Here is a 22157-nt window from a genome sequence, read left to right as displayed (position 1 = left end):
GAATATGGATGTTCAACAGCCATCCAGCCTCTCACCAGGTTTAATGAAGTGTAATGAAAGAAAATTAATGAGCTTTGTCCTCACTGCCAAAGGAAAAGGCAGCTGGAAATATGCAGGGATCCAGTATGAATTGAACATGATTAAATATGTGATAACTATTGTTCTGAAGAAAACAGTGCTGTTATACCTAAAGAGCCCCCAGAAGTCCCTTGTCATTACAGCCATTTAGCTGCTTTAATTGCCTCTGAAAGCCACTCAGATTTTTTATGCTCTTTCCACTTTAAAACCAGGCACAGAAATATGTAAGCACTAACCTGCATCCATTTTGATAGTGGGAATTCAGGGGAGTGAGCCAAAGACAAATGTTTCATAGGGAACTGTTCAGTTCTTGGCCCACAGGGTGATGTGACAGTGATGTAAGTGGGCATGGCTGCCACTGGAGGGGGGCTACCACAGCCCATGGGGTGGGCCACAGAGGTTAGTCCCACCACCCACCCTGGCCCCTGGCAGGCAGCTGTGGCAGAGAGAATAGGGAGGTGCCTGACCCCAATCCAAAGGCACCCCAGGGCTGAAGGACATGTCACAGCAAGGCTGACAGTGAGGCACAGCTCTTGTCATGGTCCTTGATGGGGCACTCACCGTGACGTGCACTACCCTGAATTTGTGTCGGCCCACTTGCTCATCAAAAAACAGCAATCCAACTCTAAATTAACAATTTCTCTTCTGTATTCTTAATTGATTCACAAAACTGAAAATATTACCTCCCCCCCTTTACAATAATTACTTTAATAGTTCACAGTTTTTTGGGAGACAATTCCCAACTCAGTTCTGGCAATGGAGCAAGACTGGAATGGGGCCTGAGCTAGTCTGCTAGGAAAGACCAAGTGGAGTTGTTCTGGAGAGAAGAAAATGTCTCCCTTCTTTCTTGGGGAAGAGGAGTATTTAAGAAGGACCTTTTTCACTCGTTACTTGTCTTCAGTCAGTTCAAAGGGCCCTTGGATGCCTCCTGGGCAGACATTTTCTTTACAAAGGGCTGAGAAGGATATATCATAGAATCATAGAATGAGCTGAGTTGGAAGGGACCTCCGAGATCAGAGTCCAACCCTTGATCCACTACCACCGTGGCTCCCAGACCACTGATGCCACATCCAGTCTCATCTTAAAAACCTCCAGGGATGGAGAATCCACCACTTCCCTGGGCAGCCCATTCCAATGCCTGATTACCCTCTCTGTAAAGCATATGAAGAAGTCAGGGTTCCAGCTTCCCCACCTCAGCTTCTAGAAGTACAGTGCACAATTGAAATGATGCCCCAAAATCTTTTCTGTGGACAAGGATCCAGCCCCTGCTCCAATCACACAGCCCAATGTTTGTACGTGGCTTTTAGAGCCCCGGATTCTTTTGAGACATGAGTTTGAATCCGTCATCCAGGATGGATCTCCGATTGCGTCGTAACCTCTTTTGCCTCTCGAGATGGATGACAGCTCCCAGGAGGATGCTGGTGGCCAGGAGCAGCAGGATCCCTACAACAGCCAGAGCAATGACTGTGGCCTCTATCTGCCCTTGGGCCACCTTAGATCCAAAAAGCATGATCTTCTGGAACTCATCCTCATCCTCATATGGCAACCCTGAGAGACAAACAATAAGATATTATCAATGAATTGTGAAGAAATATGAAAAATCAGGAAAATAAACCACCACCCTAAACTACTCAGACTTTTACACAGAAAATTTCAAAGGGATTGTATCTACTGCTGGTGCTGCTCAAATGTCTTCTCACATCTGTCCTTTACAACACCCAAAAAAACCCAGGCACCTGCCTGGGCTCTTTTCTCAGGGGAATATCAGAGCAGAAGGCAGAAAGGTGCTTGTTTCATGCTGACTCCATCCCTTCAGCTTGTAGTGGCGATGGTGAAACTTCCCTAAACCACAGAGTCACTGACAGTCCAAGACAGGTGGGCAACTCACGTACTCTCCTTCAACACTCTCTGAGTCTCTGCCAGTTCCTAAGCTCACACTCTCCTACGAAGCTGAATCCACACACAGCAGGCACAACAGGGGGCGAGGCCTCTAAACTTTTCCACCTAACACAAACAAACAAGCCTAACCAGCCCAACTTCCTTAATTCTATCCCAGGGCACAGACATTTGGCAGGTAGATAAACAAAGCAGCCTGGAGCTCTCCCCGCTATCCATCGCAGCCAGGCCTTGGGCTGAGGTGCTGCCAGGTTGGCAGAGCAGAGGCTGTGGGTGCTGTGTGTGCTCCTCCCTCCCCCTGCACCATCCAAAGCTCTGTGCTGCTGAGGAATCTGCCTCTCCCCCTTGCACAGACAGGGTTTGGCAGCGCTGTCCACACCATACCTGCAGTAACGCTCTCGACTTCCAGCTCTGACTCTGAAAGGAAACAAAAGGAGGGTGAGAAGGTGTTGGGCTGAGCAGGCAGAGCTCAGAACAGGGCACATCTGGTGAGGATCAGATCTAGAGGGCTTGCAGGTTTTCTTTTCTCCTGTCAGTGTTTTCCCTCTCCACGAGACAAGAACATGTATCGCCTGCTTCAGAGGCAGCCCCCGTCCCGCAGCCCTTCCCAGCCTTTGAAAGAAAAGTGCTGAGGAAGAAACACAGATGACACTGACACTGGGCAGGCACTGGTCACCCAGAGCTGAACGCCACCGGGGCCTTCACAGCTCTTTAGATTGGTAACAAATCTAAAAGCACATCACCATGTGGACTCTGTCACAGCCAAACCCAGTACTGAGTGACACTCACCTCTGAGCACCTTCCAGCTCTTAGAGCAATTACTGGCTGAGGGCTGAACGCTGCATCTCTGATACAAGCTAAAATCAAACTCACAATAACAACATAGGCAATGTAAAATCCAGAAAACAATTTGTTATTAACTCCAGCTCCAGGTATTAGGATATTCAAAGGGAACATCCTAAATTAACTACACTTAAGTAATTAACTGCTCCATTACCTGGCTGCTTATGGTATGTAAGGGCGTTGTACATGTGATGCAAACACTCAGAATTTTGCAGCTGTAGCAGAAAGTGCTGCTGGATGTTTTACAGTAACAGTGAAAGCTCCCTACCTGCTCTAGGCAGGACAGTGAAGAGGATCTCCATCCCAGCATGGATATGGTCAGACACATGACAGTGAAGCAGCCACGTCCCAGGGTTCCCAACCAGCATCTCCACCATTTCAAAGGTCCCAGGGAACAGATCTACAACATCTGCTCTATAGCTTTTGCCATTCTGTCAGAGAAGAGAGGCCATTAGCTGCAGTGCTCTCTGCATCTTCTCAGGAGGAAAACTCTGCCAGTGTCACTAGGGACTTCTTCAGCTTTTTAAAGATCAAAAAAAAAAAAAAAGCTTTCAGAAAGCAGCTCCAGGGCTGCAGCTGGGAAAGCAAACACAAACTGGCAATGCCTAACCCTAACAAGAATTAAGCTGGACATCTCAGCACAACACAGAGGTTCAGGGAGTCAGATTGCGATGTGTAAAACCACATCCCTTTCCTAGCTGGGTGAAACTGCTGTGGAGTCATTCAAAAAATTCAAGTCCAGATTAAAGCAAAAGTGCTGATATCAGCTTTACTGTCAGCAGATATTCTTACCTTGTATATGAAGGTCTCAGCATGAAAATGGACTGTGTGGACATCAATCTCCTGACCCATCCCCAGCAAGTACCAGTTCACCCGCTCTCCCTGGTACATGGTCAGCCCAGGCAAGTTGGCATAGAGCCTGCCATTGATTGCTGTGCAGTAAATAACACAAAGGGGAAAAGGCTGTTAGTGAAATGGTAAAGGTGCTGCACCACCTCAGAGGAAGAACATGCAGGGCAAGTTACAGGCAACAAAGCTCATAAAGCCACCAGTGCATCAGCAGTTAGTGTTCCCCACATGACAGTCCCCCAAGAGTTTGGCAGTCTCTCCCCAGCTCAGCTACTTCTCCACTCTGCTTACAGCCAGGAAAAGTGTCTCACACCCAAGGCCATGCTATAGCTCAGCTCAAATAAATCTCAAAAACTACCTCGTGGTGTAAACCTGCAGTCAGCCAGCAGAAGTGGTTGCCTCTAGAAGTCAAGATGCATAAAAATGGCCTCCTTAGCCCAGTGATGGAGAAACATGTATATACCTACATATACCCAAATGTCTGAGCACCTCCCTTGGTGAACAATGATGAGGGGTAAATCCTGCCAGCGGGCAGCCCTGGGGTGCTGTGCTTCAGCCTGGACACACATGTCACACTCCAACCACTTGTAAAATCCCTGCATGGCAGGACTTTATCTCTCAAGTAGCACAGCTGGAAGGAATCCTGCTGTGACTGCGCACGCAGGAAAGGGATCCAAACAGTGAGTTAGCTGACTGCCATGGCACACACAGACTTCCATTTTCATGCTCAGATGACAACAGAGGGAACAGGATGGAAAGAGACAGGGTCTAAGGGCAGAGCACCAGGGTTTTACTCCCGGATCTCCCACAGGCACTTTGTGTAGCCTCAAACAAGCATCCAACTTCAGCCTGCTGGTTCTGCTAGCTGTAATACTGGGTTAACAATTACACCTTCACGGACACGTGTATTTGGAGAGTCTTTATCTCAGCCATACAAAACCAGTAGTAATGTCAGCACACATAATGCCACTCCTCACTACTCTTATCTCCACAACTGCTAAGGGACCTGTTTTACTGAGAATAGACAGATCCAGATATAATATAAAAAACCCCTAACATAAATAACATGCTAATTTAGAAAAATATGTTCATCCTGTCATGGTAGAAATAGCTTTTTGATAATTAGCTAACACAACTGAGCCATGTATTGCAGCCACATAGCTCAGAAAATTAATTTGAAATCTAACATTCTGATGGTCCCTGAGACAAACAGAATTAAATTAGTCTGATAAGTTAATTTCATGTTTGATTTTATTTCCTTTCCTGAGTCACTCAGACACATCAGAGATTAACCTCTCTGGCCTGGATGTTGTATTCCTCCTGACAGGGACAGCCACAATGATCAGCCCTCACTGCAGATCAAAGATTTGGGCTGTAGATGTGCTACAATATTGAGAACACACAGTTTAATTCTGTTTGTGCCACTGATTAGGGAAAAGGATGAGGACATTGACCGGGAGTCAGGCTCCTGGGTTTTGGGTGGCTGACTACTTAGAGAGGCTGCAGAGTTAACACTGGCTGGCATTACCGTGCATTTTGTTGCTTTCCACAAATTTCTCATCCATCAGGCTGATCTCCTTGTGATTGCCCTTACTGTAATGTTCCACATTCTCCTCCAAGTACCAGGACTGATTTTCATCAAAAACCAGGAACAGCAGAGCAAACTCCCTCTTTACATCCTTCCTGGTGCCATCGGACCGCAGGGCCCCTCTCCGGCAGACCTTCAGGGGCCCGATCAGCCCACTGTACACATCCTAATCAGAAGGAAGGAGAAATCTCTGAGGCAAGGACCTTCTCACCCTCTTTTGTATGCAGTTCTTTGCCTTTCAACAATCATTTTCTGTTCCTGTGTCACCCCACTTAAAAAACCTGGTGCTGCCGTGCAAGTAGCTTTGTTGGAGAGCATCAGCCACCAAAACACTTGATGCTCTTACAAGTGTAAATCTAAAAATCATAAACGTGAATGGTATCAAGACATTCTCCACTCTGCGACTGCAAAGATATCTGCAATTTGAGATAAAAAGGCCATTACTTCTGGGTTGAATGTGATGGTTTATTGCAGGATCCTCCAGGTTTTATCTCCTGTGTAATCAGTACTATGACAATCAATTCTAGCAACGGTCAAATCTTCCTGCTTTATCCATGAGACCTCAGTTTGGATAATTTCTGCCTTTCTAGATCAGCCCTAGGGCTCTCACCAATAGAAACCATGACTGACAGGGAGATGTTCTAATATCCCGCAAATAACTGAAGGAAGGTTAGTGGCAAGGAGACAGTGGAATTGTTTTATGAAAGTCTGTTAGGAAAAAATAAGGACAAACATCAGGATAAATTTGGAAGATTTCCTCTCCCAGGAGAACACTGGACGTGTTACCAAGTGGTTCCACCTCTTGGCTGGACCAATCTCTAAATTGTACCCAACTCACATTGTTTTCTAGATGGGGTAAAAAATTGGTCTAATTGGGCTTTTCTGGCTCTAACTTCTATTTTACCTTTACTGTGTCAACCGCAGAGTAGTAGATCCAAGGAACACAGGCTGAATCATTTGGCCCTGGACCAGATCTCTCAGGAACTTCCCACCGGTATGTCACAATGTCACCTGAGGGACAGAGCAGCACATCACACCAGGTGACACACCCACTCACCGAGCAACAGCAAAGCAAGATAGAAAAAGAAAATCCTGCCTCCAAAGTCCAAATTCAATTCTGTTTTTCAGATATTTCATCTTCCTTCCCCAAACACTGAAAGCAGAGTAGAAGCTCCCCTCTTGCAGCAAGGCAGAGGGGTCACAGGATGCACACACTGTCTGGTACCAGCACAACTCAGGTTTATCTGCTGCCTTTGAGACTGGACCTGGCCATGGAAATTCCACCTCTCTTCATTCAGATGGGGCTTGAGGTGATCTTTCCTATTCTTGAAGTGTATTTATGATGCTTGTTCAAATTGGTTTTTAAAATTACTCTTTTGCACATTAGTAATCCACTGCACAAAGACATGACCCAGCCGACAGCCTGGCTGTGGCTTGAACAGCTTGGGCAAGTTGGAGGGGATCAAAAATTACACACATTGGCATCTGTATCATGAAACAAAGTGGCAATTTCAGTCTGATCCTGGCAAGCAATTGTGCATTTCTGCTTTTTCATACTATTGTGCTCATACATCCCCCAAAGAAGAGGAGCAGGCTTCCCCCACGCCACGGCTACTAAGGACTGGCTAAGCCACCACCTTCCCCTTCTCCCAGACAGACCATACTCAGTGTGGGGGAATAAAGCTGCACACAGAACTCTGTCATACACTTATCCTAGAAGTCTGAGCAGAATGTGAACTCCCAAGGCTGTCATTCCCACACAAACGGTACCACCAAAACCATGCTGGACCTGAAAGACCAGTTACTGTTCAGTTCCAGTTCTCTGTCATAAGAAAATCAGGACATCTGAGGCTGCTTAAGTAAGCCAGTCAGGCTCTGGGCTAAAATCAGCTGTGCCAGCCCACAGAGGAAAACTGGAGCCAGGGACCTACCGGGGTTTGCCACTTGGGGCTGCCCTGCGTGCGGCTCCAGCACCCCGTGTGCGTGCACGGAGTAGGGCCGCGAGGCGTTGTTCTTGAACACCACGTTGAGAATCTCGCCCACTTCCGCCCACAGAAAAGGACCTTGAGACAGCAAGAACATAGGCTGAGACCAGCAAAATCCATCAGCACATCTCCCGGATACTCCCACCTCAACATCTCCCTGGAGATATTACCTTATAATATTTATGATGTTCCCCTCCCTCTTCTCTACTTCCCAAAAAGAGAACTGGACATCAGTCCCAATCCAAGTCTTAGGAAACTGGACTGAGTTTCACAATGAGGGCAATGAAGGTGGTTACACATCCTAACTGGGCCCAGCACAACTAAGGCTTGATTTCTGAATACTGTTGTGCTAAGTGTCGCAACATGTTGATCATCCCCTGCTGTTGGTTTCAAAAAATGTGGTAATATTCAACCTGGCCTGATAATGTCACAAATCAGAACTGCAGCCTATTTTGAGTGGCAGCTGCTGCCTCAGCCTGGCTGCCCTACCACCACTTACAGCCTTGGGTTTGTAACACAATAAAAACAGAACTGGGTCTCTGCAGACTTTGATTAGTCACTGCAACCAGCTCCTCCACTTCCCAAGGCTGCCTTGGGAAGTGCATTTGCCTTGTCCTGCATTTCTCACAGCTACAAATTTTCCCCTCCATGTCTCAGTCCCCTCTCCAGAAGTCAGTGGTTGTTTCTGTCCCCCAGTCAGAGAAAGGTAGCTGTGAAACATGCTTTGCCTGAGCCATGAGAGAATGCTGGTGCAAAGGCAGGCAGGAGAGCCTAGGCTTTCCTACAAGCTGTGCTTAGGACCCTTCTAACTGTTGTCTCCAAAGTTGGCAGACGTGGGTAGGAGACAGTCCCAATTTCTCCTCACTTGCATACACAGCAGATGCCTAAATATTCAATGGGCTCTCAGATTACTGCCCTGAGCCACTGCAGCTCTAGAGCCCCAGTCCCATTGCTGTGTGAGCAGAAGGTGTACCCTCTACACACATCCTTACCCAGGATCCCTAGGTGTTCATCACCACTTTTCCTGGCCTTGGGGGTCTGGAAAGTGCCATCCATGTACTCCCTGTAAACTGCTTTCTTGTACCTGGAGCCGAGCAGTCCGTTCTCGTTGCTCAGAAACACGTCGGCGTAGCTGAGAAATGCAGAACGAGTGCTGAATACACAAAACCTCACAGGGAGTAAGCAACTAAGCTGTGGCAGGAGGCCCACAGCTGAAGGGATTTCCCAGAGCCAGCTTTGGCTGCAATGGAGAGCACAATGACTCGGAGGGCTGCGCTCCCATCGGCAGCACCACCAGCTCATGCACCAGGTCACAAGTTGGCCAAGACACCCAACAGGCTCCATCAGGGTCTGCTGGGATACTGCCACAGGTTTCCCCAAAAGCTGAGCTCTACCTCTCTTCAGAGTGGTTGTGCCGCTCCCTCTCCCAGCTCCGGTCGGGCGCGTAGTCCCACACCACCTCCTCCGCCGCGAGGTAGTACGTCCGCACTCCCGTGTACCGACGGGAAGGAGCAGGGTCCCTCTTTCCACACTTGGAAACGACATACTGTTCCCTCATCCCATACTGGTAGTGATTGCTCGTCTGGCAGTAGATCTCAAAAGTCCCTGAGGGAGGCAGGATGAGCAAAGAAATCAGTTGCTTTTGAAGATTCCAGGAAACAGGTGCTTTGCCAGCCAGTGTCAGTATGTGCTGGGTGTATCTGTGTGGTGTTTAGGGAGCTTGGTTGCCACAGGCCAAGGTTAAAAGGAGTCACTAGAGAAACCAAGAAGGAATGGCACGACAAAGTCCTACACAAAAATCGTCGCAGGAAGCTTTCTTACACAACAATCACGTGAAGCACAGCTCACCCTGTAAGAGTTGACACCATGCTAGAGAATCTGCCACAGGGGCAAATACCACAATGGGAGACCCTTCCATCTGCCTGGACAGCTGTGCAAGCACTCACCGCTGTTATCTGGCTGCATGAAGGCAGTGGCAAACGTGTGGGGGAACAGATTGGCTGAATCTCTCCGCATGCCGTTCATCTGCAGGGTGTTTCCCTGAAACACAGCTCCGTGCACATCTGCTTCGCTGCCCAAGCCCAGGAGGTGCCAGGACACTTTGTCTCCATCACACATATCCAGCCCAGGCAAGTTACCAAACATAAATCCATTGATGGCTGCAAAGGAGAAAGCAATTAACTCTCTGCAGGCAGGTATCAGCCAGGAGGTTCATTTTGTGCATACAAAGAACAGGCCTGGCATGGGAAGGAAGGGTAGTTTATTTGCAATTCACCCCTGAGTACACTCAGCACACACTTCCCCAGACAGTTGGGCTGCTTGTCCACACCCCACCTGCTGCCTCCAGGCTGGTTTGATTCCAGGCCAAGACCACACAGCCCCTCTAGCCCCCAGCTCAGCCTTTAGAGGAGCATCACCCAGTGCTTTGCAAGTTCATCCCTGCTGCCACAGAGCAGCATCCAACCATACCATGCATCCTGTTGGATTCCCTGAAGCCATCATCCTTCTTTACAGATGTTTCTTCCATTCTCAAGTAGTACTTTATGTTGGCATTTAAATACCAGCTGAGGTTCTCATCAAACACACTGAAGAGAAGGTAAAATTCTCTGTCGATCCCTTTCTATAATTACAATGATGGCTGTTAATTTTTAAAACACACCAATTAACTACCCTTAAAGTTAAAGCTGTCTTGCTTGGCTCTTGTGTCCCCCTTTACCTTAAAACCTGGCTCACTGAGGGCCAGGACTCTGTCCCTTTATTCATGTTGAATGTTCCTCTTTTATTTCACAAAAGGCACCACTTTTGCATTTTCCATGACACTTCCATGAATAAACTGATCAAAACTCAGCCAAGGGCATGAAGTCATTGCCCCCTTCCCCCTCAGCTGTAAATTTAGGTGTCAGTGCAAACCAGTCCTGAGACCAGAGCCCAGACACGAGGCCGGTTGATGAACACACTCGACCCTTGCTGCCTCCTACCACAGGCTGGAATTAGGGCTTTTTTTAATTACCCTAAATCCTTTCAAGTGTTAATTCTCCTACAAAATGCACTCCAAAACATGGTGTTTCCTCACTAAAAGAGCATCCTGGTGGTGTCCATACTCTCGCTCTGGTGTCACTGTTCCCAGCAGTACTAAGGCACCTGGCCTGCCAAGAAGGTGAAGCAATTCCCAGACTGCGGCACACAGGTGCAGGGGAGTGGCCATGCACCTTCCACAATTAAGCATTCATTAAAGAGTTGCCTAAGATTGTGGAGCCAGAATTGCCACCCCAGGTGATTTTTCTCTGTCCTATCTTTACAAACAGGTCCATCCCTGTTTTGCTTACACCCTTCCAATACCTGCCCACATGGGCTGCACGTATTCCCGATCTCTCTGCTCAGCAGATCCACATTCCACCCTGGGTAGTGTGCTGATCTCTTCTGCACTCCTAATTTAGTCCCATGGTGCCCCCACTGCATGTGAACTCCCCCCAGGAGGCTCCGGGGGCAGCTGTCCCCAGACCCGTCCCCGCTCCCCGCTGCCGCAGGACGGCAGTGCTGGTTTATCTGCCACCTGCTTCTTTCACAACAAGGCTCTCCCTCTGCTCATCTGTCTGGCATCTCCCCCAGATATCAATTTACTATCTTCCCCAGACTTATTTCCAGGAATGGACTATCCCTGAGTGAAATTCCAAGAGGAAGTTCTGTTTGCCCTTCAGATTTCACCCCTCCTTCATCAAAAGCATAAAGACTGACATGGATTTTCACATGCTTTTTTGTGGTCAGCTCTGCTTGAAAATGAACTTCTCTTGCAGAATAAACAAGGCTCATCCAAACAAAGCACTGTATCAAACAAAGCATTGTATCACCCAAGCAAAACACCTGTAAGTGAAAACGTCTTGTCAGTGTTTCTGGGATTGCAATGAGTATTCCACATCCCTCTGAAAGCAGCCTGCTACACAAGCCCCAGGACAAGAGTTACCTATAAGGTAACTGTTCCAAGTTACAATTGTTTAGCCAAGTTCATCTATGAACTTAAAGCAGAGCTCAGAAACCATTTTGAGGGCAGCCTGGGAGCCCAGAACACTACTGGCCTTTCCCAGGCTAGACCTGGGCACCAGCTGTCCCAGCATTAACCTGACCCATGGCTTTGATTTGACTCTCCTGGACTTTCACTATTGCATATTTGTTTTCATTACGTTCCCTAGTGTTTTGCTGACACTTTCTTTCTCTACATGAAAGCAAAGAATCTGGTAGGAGCAGGGCAGATAAACCCCTTTACCTGTTTGTTGTTGTCATCCAAAGTGCCTGGCTGGCAGATGAGCAGAGGCCCCACTAAGCCCGAGCTGGAGTCTTTGACAGGGTTCACAGCTGAGCTGTACATCCAGGTGAGGCAGGGAGGGTCACTGGCCATGGGCCCCACATGCCTGGGCACAGTCCAGCGGTATGTGAAGTTGTGCAGTGGCGCCACAGACATCCCATTCTGGGACAGGCCTTTAAAACAGGGATTACAGGATTATTCCTGAGGTCCCTGCAAAACCTCAGTTACACCTTCTCACCAGCTACATTCATAGCAGGCTTTACTTTGTTCATGTCACCAAAACACCCAGCACCTCTGAAGGGTGATGTGGGTGTACTCAAGAAAAGGGATCCACCAACCATCATGGTACCACATCCCTTCCCACGCCTTTCCGTAGGACACTCCGTGTGGCTGGATGCTGAAGGGCCAGGAAGCTTTGTTAAAAAACGTCACAAGGATGGTGTCTCCAACTTCAGCTTTGATCACTGGACCTAGAAAATAGCAGAGAGAACAGATCAGCAATAGAGTACCTCCCCAGGCCACCAGGCAAACCAAAGCAGCCGTGGCACCTTCCCCCAGGCTGCAGGGGCTAAGGAGGAGAGCGGGTGGGTGCCCTGGCTGCTGAAGGGAGCTCAGCGGGAGCAGGGACAGGCAAGGGTCATCTGAAAGCACTTTGGGTCTGCGGGAGAACTCAGAGGTGTCAGGCCTTCACAGGGGGAGTAACAGAACAGCCAGATGCACTGGAATGCCTTCGGGAAAGGCCCATGTCTCTCTCCCACTGCACAAGGCCCCCTCAGCCTCTCAACACGTGTGCCTCAGAGATGTGAGATGCTCCAAGCTCACCAGAGTCTGTGAGCCCCTGCCCCAGCCAGCCAGAGAGGAACACCAAGCCTTTACCATGCCTGTCCCCACCAGCCCCTGACCTGCCCTGGGTCCACAGAGCATCCCAAGGACACAGAAGGGGCTGAGGAGCCAGGCTGCCTCTATGTGCACACTTGGCTGTGACAGAGAGCACCACTCAGGAGAGGTCTCTGTGAGAACATGGGGTTTGCAGCAGGCCTTGAAGGGACTCAAAAACATGTTAACAGGAGCTACCGCCGTGACCTGTTTAGCTTTAGTCACAAATACTACACTGTGTCCCTCAGATACCTTAAGAATCAGCTCTGAAGCGATTCTGTCTGTTCTACCACCTCCCACCTTCGCCTGTCCCACTCACTCTCAGATGTGACTGTTGTGAAGCACCTCTGTGCCCCCAAAACAAGAGGGTAGGTATAGCTAACTGGCACTCCCAGCATCAGCATCCTTCTCACCAACACTGACAGAGGATTTGCGTTCCTGGATGATTCTCACCGAGTATTCCAAGGTGTTTCTCTTCTTCTGATTGCTGCTTTTCCTCACGGAAGCTCTCATCAGTGTACTCTACATACTTTGCCTTCCAGTAGACACCCCCAATGCGGTAGAGGCTACGCTTGAAATACTGCTCAGCAGGGCTAAATGCAAAAAACAAATGTCAGGTTATTTCATAGGAAAAAAAAATTCAGTCGTGTTCCCCTACTCCCCCTCCCCCTCCCTCTGGCAAGACCAGCAACATCTCCAAATCAAGCAGCATTTCAGACACAGACAGCACCTCTAGTTTGGAACCAGCACACCCTCGACTCTTCAAAGCTTTTTTATCCCAACAGACTTGTCCACTTGCGTGTTCAGAGAGCACCTGTGGCACACAGCCCTCTCCCAGCTGAACCTGCCAGGTTCGGTGGCACAGCTGTGATCAGCACCTCTACATAGGATGTGTAAAGGAGTCAGTGGGAAGGCAGTGCTAAAAGACCAAGCTCTTTAGAGGTCGTAGACAGCCCAGGGGACGGCCACAATCATAGCTAAAATAAACAGCTGTAAAGTGATTTATTTCCTCTGCCAACACCCTCGCCAAACACAGACATAGCAAGCCTTGCAGGAGAGGCAGCACAGTTACAATGTCAGCTCACAGGTCTAAAGAGCTTTCAGTTCTAAGGTCTGCAAAGTTGCTGCACAGCACTGGGTAAATAATTAACTGCTCTGCATTTCTCCTTCTCCATCTGAATGAAGGATATCCTCTCCAGCAGCTTCCCAGGGAAGGGAGCGGAGGGAGAGGAATTTGTTTCAGTTAGCCAAAGCCTGAAGGGGAAACCTCTCACCAACTGCTATCACAGCCACTTGATCATGGAATAGAGGGCTGCCACCCAGGTCCCTGCATTTGATTTCCTAGAAACTGCTTCCTGCAGCAAGGCCACCCTGAGGCCCATCCACAGGCCAGCTCTGCCACCTGCGTCAGCTGCATCAGGGGCTTTTTGAACCATTCCTTAAATACAAAGATCTGTTCCTAGGTCAGGCACAGCAAGCAGAAATGAAGCCCAGAGGCAAACATGACAGCTCATGTTGTACATCTGCTAGGACTCCTGCTGCCTGTGGGTATGCTTGTGCCACACAGCATGCCCATGGGAAGGCCCAAGGTACCTGTACTGCTCAGTGTGGTCTGGCTACAGCAGCCTCCCTTTCCAGACAGGGTGATCTGCCTTCCCAGGAAATGTACTTCATGTGAATTGCAGGCATGTATTTTGAAAAGAAAAAAATTCCACGTTTTCCTGAACAGGCTTCCTGACACAGGCCAGAGCCCCCAAACACTGCCCAAACCCATCAGCCTCTCACTTACCTGCCTGCCTCACTCAGCCGCTTCCCACTGCTCTGCTCGAGCCCTGAGGGTCCGTAGTCCCACTGCACTTCCTTGGCAGCTATGTAGTACTTCCGAACTCTCCCTTCCAGGGTGGATGGCAGAGCTTGCCGAGAACAGGGCCGGACTTCATAGAGTGCTCCCATTCCAGCTGTCCAAGACATGGAGGACATGCACACTCAGCCCCCTCAGCCCCTCTCCGATGGCCAATGGACACAGTCCCACCTTCCAAAAGGCACGTGGAGGGGGGAAGGAGAGTAGGTAGTTCCCACAGCAAGGAGTTTGTCAGTGAGCAGAGCTTCCAACCTTAGGTATTGGATGCTATGGAAGCATATATAGAGAATGACTGGAGCCTTCTGCTGCCCTCAGCTCTACCATGCAAGCACCCCTTACAGGGACCAGAGCTCTTAAGGCACTGCCTCATCTCAGCTTTCAGCTGTACCAAACGTGGAACATCACACTCTGGTATAAATCACCCTCACCAAGGCTGCCCTGCACATTAATAATCAGCCCGCTCCAATTTATACAAGACAAGGAATAACCCACTCATCTGGGGATGTTTTCATGCTCAAGGCACTGTCCCCAACTACACTGTACATCACAGGACCACACTGACAGAAAAAACAGACGACACAGAGTCCAGGTCATATTCCACCTTCTGCCTTACCTTGTATGTGATCATTGACCTGGCAGCTTAGCAGCCATCTCCCAGGGTTACTGGGGATCATGTCTGCTGTAACAAAAGTGGCTGGGAAGAGGCTGGCCACGTCTGTCCTGTGGCCTCGGATATTGAGTGTTGCTCCATGGAAGAAGGCTGTATGAACATCAATTTCATTTCCCATCCCGAAGAGGTGCCATGAAACATCATCCCCAGCACACATCGTCAGCTCAGGGAGGTTGCCAAACACATAACCATTAATAGCTGCAAAACCAAACAAGCCAGAATCAGAGAGCAGAAAAGGGGCTTTCAAAGCTCCTACCAGCAGGTCACAGCACAGACATAATGGGAGGATGCACCTAACCAGAACTCATCCTCCTCTTCTGTTTTGGAGAGCCTAGCTCCACAGCTCATTCCTAAAACAAAGGGTATAAAAGCTCACTCAAGCCAAAGATTAAATCAAAACAATACTTCCTTTTTCTGGAGTTGTTGCCCCATCCCTGTGACATTTGCTCAGCACATGATCTCAGAGCAGATCCCAGAGCACTGACACCCTTGAGTGTCTTGGCAGAGTCAATGGCCTCACAAAGCTGACACTGACCATGCATTTTGTTGCTCTCCTGGAATTCCTCATCTTCTTTGTCTACAGAGCCAGGATCTATGCAGAATGATGCTATGTTCTCATCCAGGTACCAGCTTAGGTTCTCATCCACCACACTGAACATCAGAAAGAAATCAACATCCACATCCTGGCGCCTTTGAGAGCTGCCAGTCAGTATTCCTGAGGGAAAAGGAGAGAGGAATGAATGCAGAAAAATCATACATCAGGTAAGAGATTAAAACAGCAATAGCAGAGACACATTTGTTACATGAATTGGAGGCAGATGCTTTTCCACCATCCTCACCCTTTTCCAATATACCCCTGCCAATACAGTTCTCTCTCCCAAGCGGCTCTGCCACTGTATGGCTCCGCTGCAACACCTTCAGTCTTCTCAATCCTGCTGAAATCAGTCACCATATTTTTAATACACAAACTATATCTTGGACAAGAGTCTTGCTTTTAACATGGATTCAAGCAGCTCTCTTAGATCAAGAGGCCTGCAAGCTCATCTGCCCTGCCAGTAATGGATAAAGACAACACGATGACCAGAACCCTGCTAGAACACAAGTACTGTCTTCTCTAACCAAGCTGATTTCCCCCTGAAGCTGGGAGATGCCCACCAGAGTATCTTCACAACCTATCCTTATTCATGTCACCACAAAACCTTTACACTACAAAACTGCAGCCCTCAGCTGCTTTTTCATGGGTTTTTTTACCTTTTTTACATGTAAGTAATGGCCCAATCAATCCAGATGCAATGTCCCTTGGTGCATCAATATGAGAGTGGTAGATCCAGGTCAAGCAGTTTGGGTCATCAGCAGTTGGGCTGTGATCTTCAGGGACAGTCCAAGTATAGGTGTAATTCCCTCCTGGGAAAACAGCATCATCCTTCTTCTGATCCTGGGGGGACATATCGGGATACAGGGATCCTGGAACAATTGAGCAATCACAACATCCATTCAAGAAGAGCTGAGATGCCCACACATGTAACCTTCTACTGAGCCACCCTCACTCAACAGACCTGGATGTATGTACTTGGGTAGCAGATTTCAAAGTGAGACTCACCATTCCAAGGCTGAAATAGTGTTTAATCATCACTCCCTCAAAAGACACTGAGGCACAGAGCCACTGTAAGGCAACTTGCCCAGTAAATGGGCAGCACAGAGTCAGCAAGATTATTTCCATTCTGCCTAGTGCTACTTTGCCTTCAATTCTGCACTGTGCCCCCACAGTCAGCCTCTTTACAATCTCTAGGGTTAATCAGCGTTTTGGAAGTTCTTCTAAAACCAAGAAGCCTGGACCGTGTACTGTAATGTGCAAGTCAGGAAACTACTCACAGTCCCCTGACCCTGCTAACCCAACACCAACCAAGTGCAGTTGCTTTCCAGCTGGGGCTTTACAGACAGCTCTCCTCCACACATACTCCTAAGTTCCCAGTGAGTAAAGTCTGTCTCTGTGATGGCAGTGGCTCATTTACCTTCAGAGTCCTTTTCGTAGAAAACACCGTGAGGATGGATTGTATACGGTCGAGTAGCAAAATTTTTTAGGTGTACTTTAAGGGTATCCCCCACTTCTGCTCGGATGACAGGCCCAAGGAACCCCAGCCAGCCAGGCTTGGGGATCTCAGTGGTGTACGTGGAGTCCATGTATTGCTTATAGACAGATTTCTTGTACGTGCTTCCCACCCTGTCTTTCCCAGGCTGGAGGAATGCTGCGGCCTGGCTGTTAAATTCAAAGGGAAAGGCATCGTTATATCCAACAGCTGGTTGATAACACAGTACAGTGATGCTGACACTCCGCTTTCCCAGGTACAGCTGAAAACTTGGGCATTAGAGGACCCTGGGATGCTCTAAGCCACCTCTGCATGGCCACAACCTTAACCTCAGCTCTTCACCAATGGACACAAAGTGCACCCCTGAACTGTGCCCTACGAACAAGGAACAGGAAGGGTGGTGATTCCCTGACAATCCCATGTGGGTGTTGCAGGAAGGACCTTTCTCATGCCTGCTTCAGCCTTCACTGGGCTCTGAGAAACTCACTTCAATTCCTTTTTGGCCTTTGCAGCTAAATCCCAAAGCGGGGAGGAAGTTTCCTGAGCTCTCTGGCCAAAATTGATAGTCTGAAAGATTATTTTCTACTTAACAGAATCTGAATTCCTTGCAGAATGACAGATGAGTCAGGCAGGTACGTACCCAGCACGTAACCAGCTTCCAGAGTTAAAACCTCATACAGGTACTAAAGTTCAACTCATGAGCACATTTGATCTTTATGGCTAGTTCTTAATAGATAAGAGATGAATCATGGTACAGGTATTAGTGGAACCAGCCTAAATGAGAGCTGAGGTCACTCCCCCAACTTCCCCCTTTGGATCAATCACCACAGCAGTAGAACAGCCCTGGAAGGGAGGTAAAATCCAACACATGTCTCAGAGCATGAACAGTTGAGACCGAGATATTAAGCATAGCCCCTTTCATTCAAAAAGGTGCAGGGCTGGGCTGTAGCTACACAACCCAGAGCTCAGCCCTTTGCCAAGTCAGCCCTGCAGCCATCATCTGCAAAGAGTTTAAGTTAATTCACAATTCATTTTGCAGATCTGAGTCTTTCCCCACACAGTCCATTTCTTCCCAACAACATTTCTTCAAATATTTGACTACCTCTGTTGTTCATATTGACATCATATCCCTTTCTAATTGGCAGCAATTTCATTTCTGCAATCACTGTACAAAGAAGTCCCATTAGCTAATTGTTTGCAGCGACAGAACAGCTTTTAAATTCCTTTTAAGTTCAACAGCCCTGAATTTCATTTCCTTTTCTTCATGTGTTATGAGAGAAAGCAAACAAAAACCACTGCATTTACTATCACTTCAGGAATCAGTGATAACATCTTTATTAACCCTGAATTTTTGGGGGTTTCCTGTGAACTAATTTACATCTATACAGCACCTCCAGAGAACAGAGACTTTTCCAAGCTAAACTGACAGACTCTCATGTTTCTGTGAACCCCTCCTCTTCCTGCTGTGCTGGTTCTGAAAGATAACCCGAATGGGGTTAAGGACTGAGAGCAGGTCAAGAAATACTGGCTATTCGCCACAGAAAATGAGGGTGGCAGAAAAAGCACAATTGCCTTCAAAATTCTTTGGAAAGCTATTAAACAACAAAACAAACCACACACAAAAAAAACAAAACACCCACCGAAGAAAAAAGTTTGGAGCCTTGAAAACTAAAACCGAAACCTGTTTTTGTAATGACTCAAAGTAATTATAGCAGTTTCCAGATTTACTTTCGCAAGAAAAACAAAAATATTTTTCAAACAAAATCTCATGCAGGAAGTTCCATTAAGTCTAAGGCTTGAAATTCCATTGAAACAAAAAAGCTGTCTCTGTGAAGTCATTTACATCACGATGAAAAGTCATCCTGCCTCAGAATACATAAGCTGATCACCAGCTGGAACTAAGCAAAATGAAACCTCAGGGCAGAGCATTGCACAATCTGCGCTATTTTAGAACAAACTGCTCTATGTTCTGTTCCATGTTTGTTTTCAGTACACTTCCCTCCAGTGTACGGGCTCTGGATGCTTCAGACTGACCATTCCTTTTTCCACTGACACAGGTTCTATGCTCCTATGACAAAACTAGTTAAACATTAAGCTCATAAAGATCAGAATCTATCAGTAAATCTCTTGCTTGCTCAGATGCCCCAAAATACTTACAAAAAATTACACATCAAATGACAATTTGAAGCCAGTCCCAGATTAAATTCTCTTAGAGCCAAACATACCTGTTATGAGCAACACTCTGGTTAGCGAGCACATTCCTCCCTGTTGGAGCATAGTTCCAGTCCACCTCGTGGATCCCCAGGTAATAGACTCGTGTCACACCCTCAGCAATTATGGGTGACAGCGTGGGGACACAGAGCAGCAACCACCAGACCAATCCCATCACAGCCTGAAGGGAAAGTGCTTTTGGAGGTTTCACCTGTTTTGGGAAAACAAAGACAATGAAACAGAATATGATCACCTAGGTTGAAGGTACTGGACATTTTGAGAGGGCATGAAGAAATCAGGTGTAAGTCCTATTTGGATTGTTTTTCAAATATCCAAGAAGGAAATCACTCCATAACAGAATTAATGCACAAGGTGGGTAAGATCTTGCCTTGCTAACGAGCCCCCAATACCAAATGTGCTTCTCTCATAATAGTTTGATTAACCCTCTTTTCACCGCTGCTGATGTTCCAAATCATCTTACAGGTCCACATACAAAGCTCAGGGAAAGAGTCCTGAGTACATATCTGTATATTTTAAACTCTCGCCAAGATCTCTCTATTCTGTCACCTGAGGAAGTACAGTTTAGTCACTATGAAGTAATTTTAAATTTTAACTTCGTTAAAGATGGATCTTACGGAGCAGTTCTCTGTAACCCAGGAGTACATCTCAAACAGGCTGCACAAGGCTTTTTGCTTTTTGTTCCATTAAATGCTTTCTCCACGATTACGACCACAAAGTAGCTTACTCGTAATACTTCCAATTGACATCAAGCTTGGTGTGATCAAGCACCAGAAATACTCGGAAGAGATTTGGGGAAAAGTTGGGGAAACTGTCTGAAATCATCAAAATACAGTTCTGCCAATACAGGTTCAAAAAGCCACCTGTATAAGGAGAAGCTGATGCAATATGGGACAGTAGAATTACACCAAAGGATAAGGAAGGGTTAGAACAGATGAAATGCTTAAGAACAGTCTTATCCAGTGATACCCTAAACAAAGCTGGATGTAACCAGCAATCAAACTGTACCTAAACCACATGTCCAGCTCTTCAGACACATAACAGCAACTCAGAGCATGTTCAGCAGAGAGAAACAGAAAGCAAGAGAATGAGACACATGACCTAACAAGAAAGCTCAAAGGACTCAGTTTTCCTTAATTTCATACAGAAGGGGATAGTGACACAACATCATAGCAAACGAAGGTTTTTTCATAAAGAGACTGTCATTACTTATTCTCCCCATCTTTGTAACAGCAACATGAATATATCAGGTTTATCTGCAGCAAAGCTGGATATTCTGTAAGCTTTCAGCCAGCATAGCACATAGCAGCTTTGAAACCTCTTACCACATCTGATACCCAACAGACAGGATTCAACCACAGCGCACAGCAATGGACTAGACAGCTTTCAAAGCTTCATTTCTGATTTTCAAACGTGCTGTGCTGTTCTCAGAAGCTAATGATAATCAAGTATTGCTGATTCCAGATAGTCATTAAATTGAGAAGTTGAGACAAAGCAACTCTCAATTTGGAAACGCCTTCTTTCCTACCTTTCTCGGAAGGGAGTTGTAGGGATCTCTAAATCAGAAATGGTTTTGATTCATCAACACAGTATAGCTCTGCTCCAGTGGCTCCACCAGCCACTCCCTTTCAGAAACTCCTAGTCACACATCTAAGAAGCTCAGATATAGAGCAGCCCCTTCCCTGTGGCCCCAGCAGTGTGGGGACAACGGCATCACTGGCTCAGCCCCACCGCCACACACCATCCTTATTCCCTGCTACTGCTGCTCCAGGACCCACCACTGATCATGGGGAGGTGAAATACTTGCTCTGATCCACTCTGTGCCAATAAGGAGGATTCAAAGGAAGGGCTTCAGAAAGCTGTACCTGTGCTGTTTCACACGGCAGACCAGCAAAAGGCAGCGCAGAAGGAAAGAGCCAGCACTGCCAGCCCTCAGCCCGGAACCTGCCCCCCCACCGGCACACGCCCGAGGGAAGGGCAGGGGATGCTCCTGACTCATCAGCCCAAGCTGTGGCCTTCGTGTCAGTGCAGGGCAAAGTACGCGGGGTGGCCTCCTCAAGGCTTGGGAGCCACCGAGCCCAGGGAGCCAGTGCGGAATGGTCTTTGTGTTCTCCCACCTCAATGGTTTATGCAGGCAGTACCACACCCCAGGAAAGGGCAGAGCTCAGACCTTACAACAGGGTGAACAGCAGCTCTCGAAGCTGGTTGTGAAAAATGGGGATGGAGACAAACCCCCTGCACCAGCCCACTATTCCTGCATGGCACAGCCCCTGCTCCGTGCAGCAGCACCACAGCACCCATCAAACGGCCAGAAGTCCTGGCATTCTAATTGCTCTGTGGTGTTCTCTGGCACCGAAAATAGTCAAGAGCAAGTCTGAGACAGTCCTACTGATTCTTTAAAAGAGTCCCACCTGGGCTTTGGCTAGACCTTAACCACGACACTGCACTCACCTCTGAGGCAATTCTACGGTACAGCAAAATACACCCCTGAATTCAGATGCAAAAACTGAGACCGAGTCTGTGCTCACATTCCCCTCCCAGTGGCTAATCACCATTTACTCGACTAGTGCAAGGTAAAGGTGGTCCAAAACCTTAAATTCTTTTCAAAATATTTTTTTCAATTTTTCTTTGATAATAATATATGCCTTGATTAAGGGGAAAGAAAAAAGGAAACAAAACCAAAACCAAAACCAACCTAAACTTTGTATTACATTCATCCCTGAACCTTGCATTTTACAGCAGAACCCTCCCCCCAGGACTGCCCTTTGCCGGGTCCCCAACAGCACAGGGATTGCGAACGAACGGAAATGAGACTCCAGCGGGGCTCGTGGGACGCAGCTCCCATCTGATCCGCGTGGGCGCTGCGGGGCCGTTCCCCAACACCTGCCTGCAGGA

General features: G+C 47.7%; 1 protein-coding gene across 1 annotated transcript; it reads right to left on the bottom strand.

Annotated features, from left to right (window-relative positions):
* Positions 1-1140: 1140 nt before the first annotated feature.
* On the bottom strand, positions 1141-21261 carry HEPH (hephaestin). The gene is given in 22 exon segments (XM_029959144.1): positions 1141-1626; positions 2359-2391; positions 3086-3248; positions 3610-3749; positions 5195-5420; positions 6159-6265; positions 7186-7317; positions 8232-8371; positions 8634-8844; positions 9186-9398; positions 9709-9859; positions 11501-11712; positions 11878-12009; positions 12869-13008; positions 14205-14373; positions 14890-15144; positions 15482-15661; positions 16198-16410; positions 16959-17203; positions 19259-19455; positions 21128-21216; positions 21219-21261. Coding segments are annotated over 22 exon segments (3636 nt in total). The 3' UTR covers positions 1141-1381.
* Between the last annotated feature and the right edge of the window lie 896 nt (positions 21262-22157).

This window comes from Manacus vitellinus, unplaced genomic scaffold (assembly GCF_001715985.3).
Source record: "Manacus vitellinus isolate BGI_N305 unplaced genomic scaffold, ASM171598v3 scaffold_19_pilon, whole genome shotgun sequence".
Taxonomy (NCBI): Eukaryota; Metazoa; Chordata; class Aves; order Passeriformes; family Pipridae; genus Manacus; species Manacus vitellinus.
The sequence above is the reverse complement of the archived record's forward strand: the minus strand, read 5'-3'. Positions and strand labels throughout refer to the sequence as shown.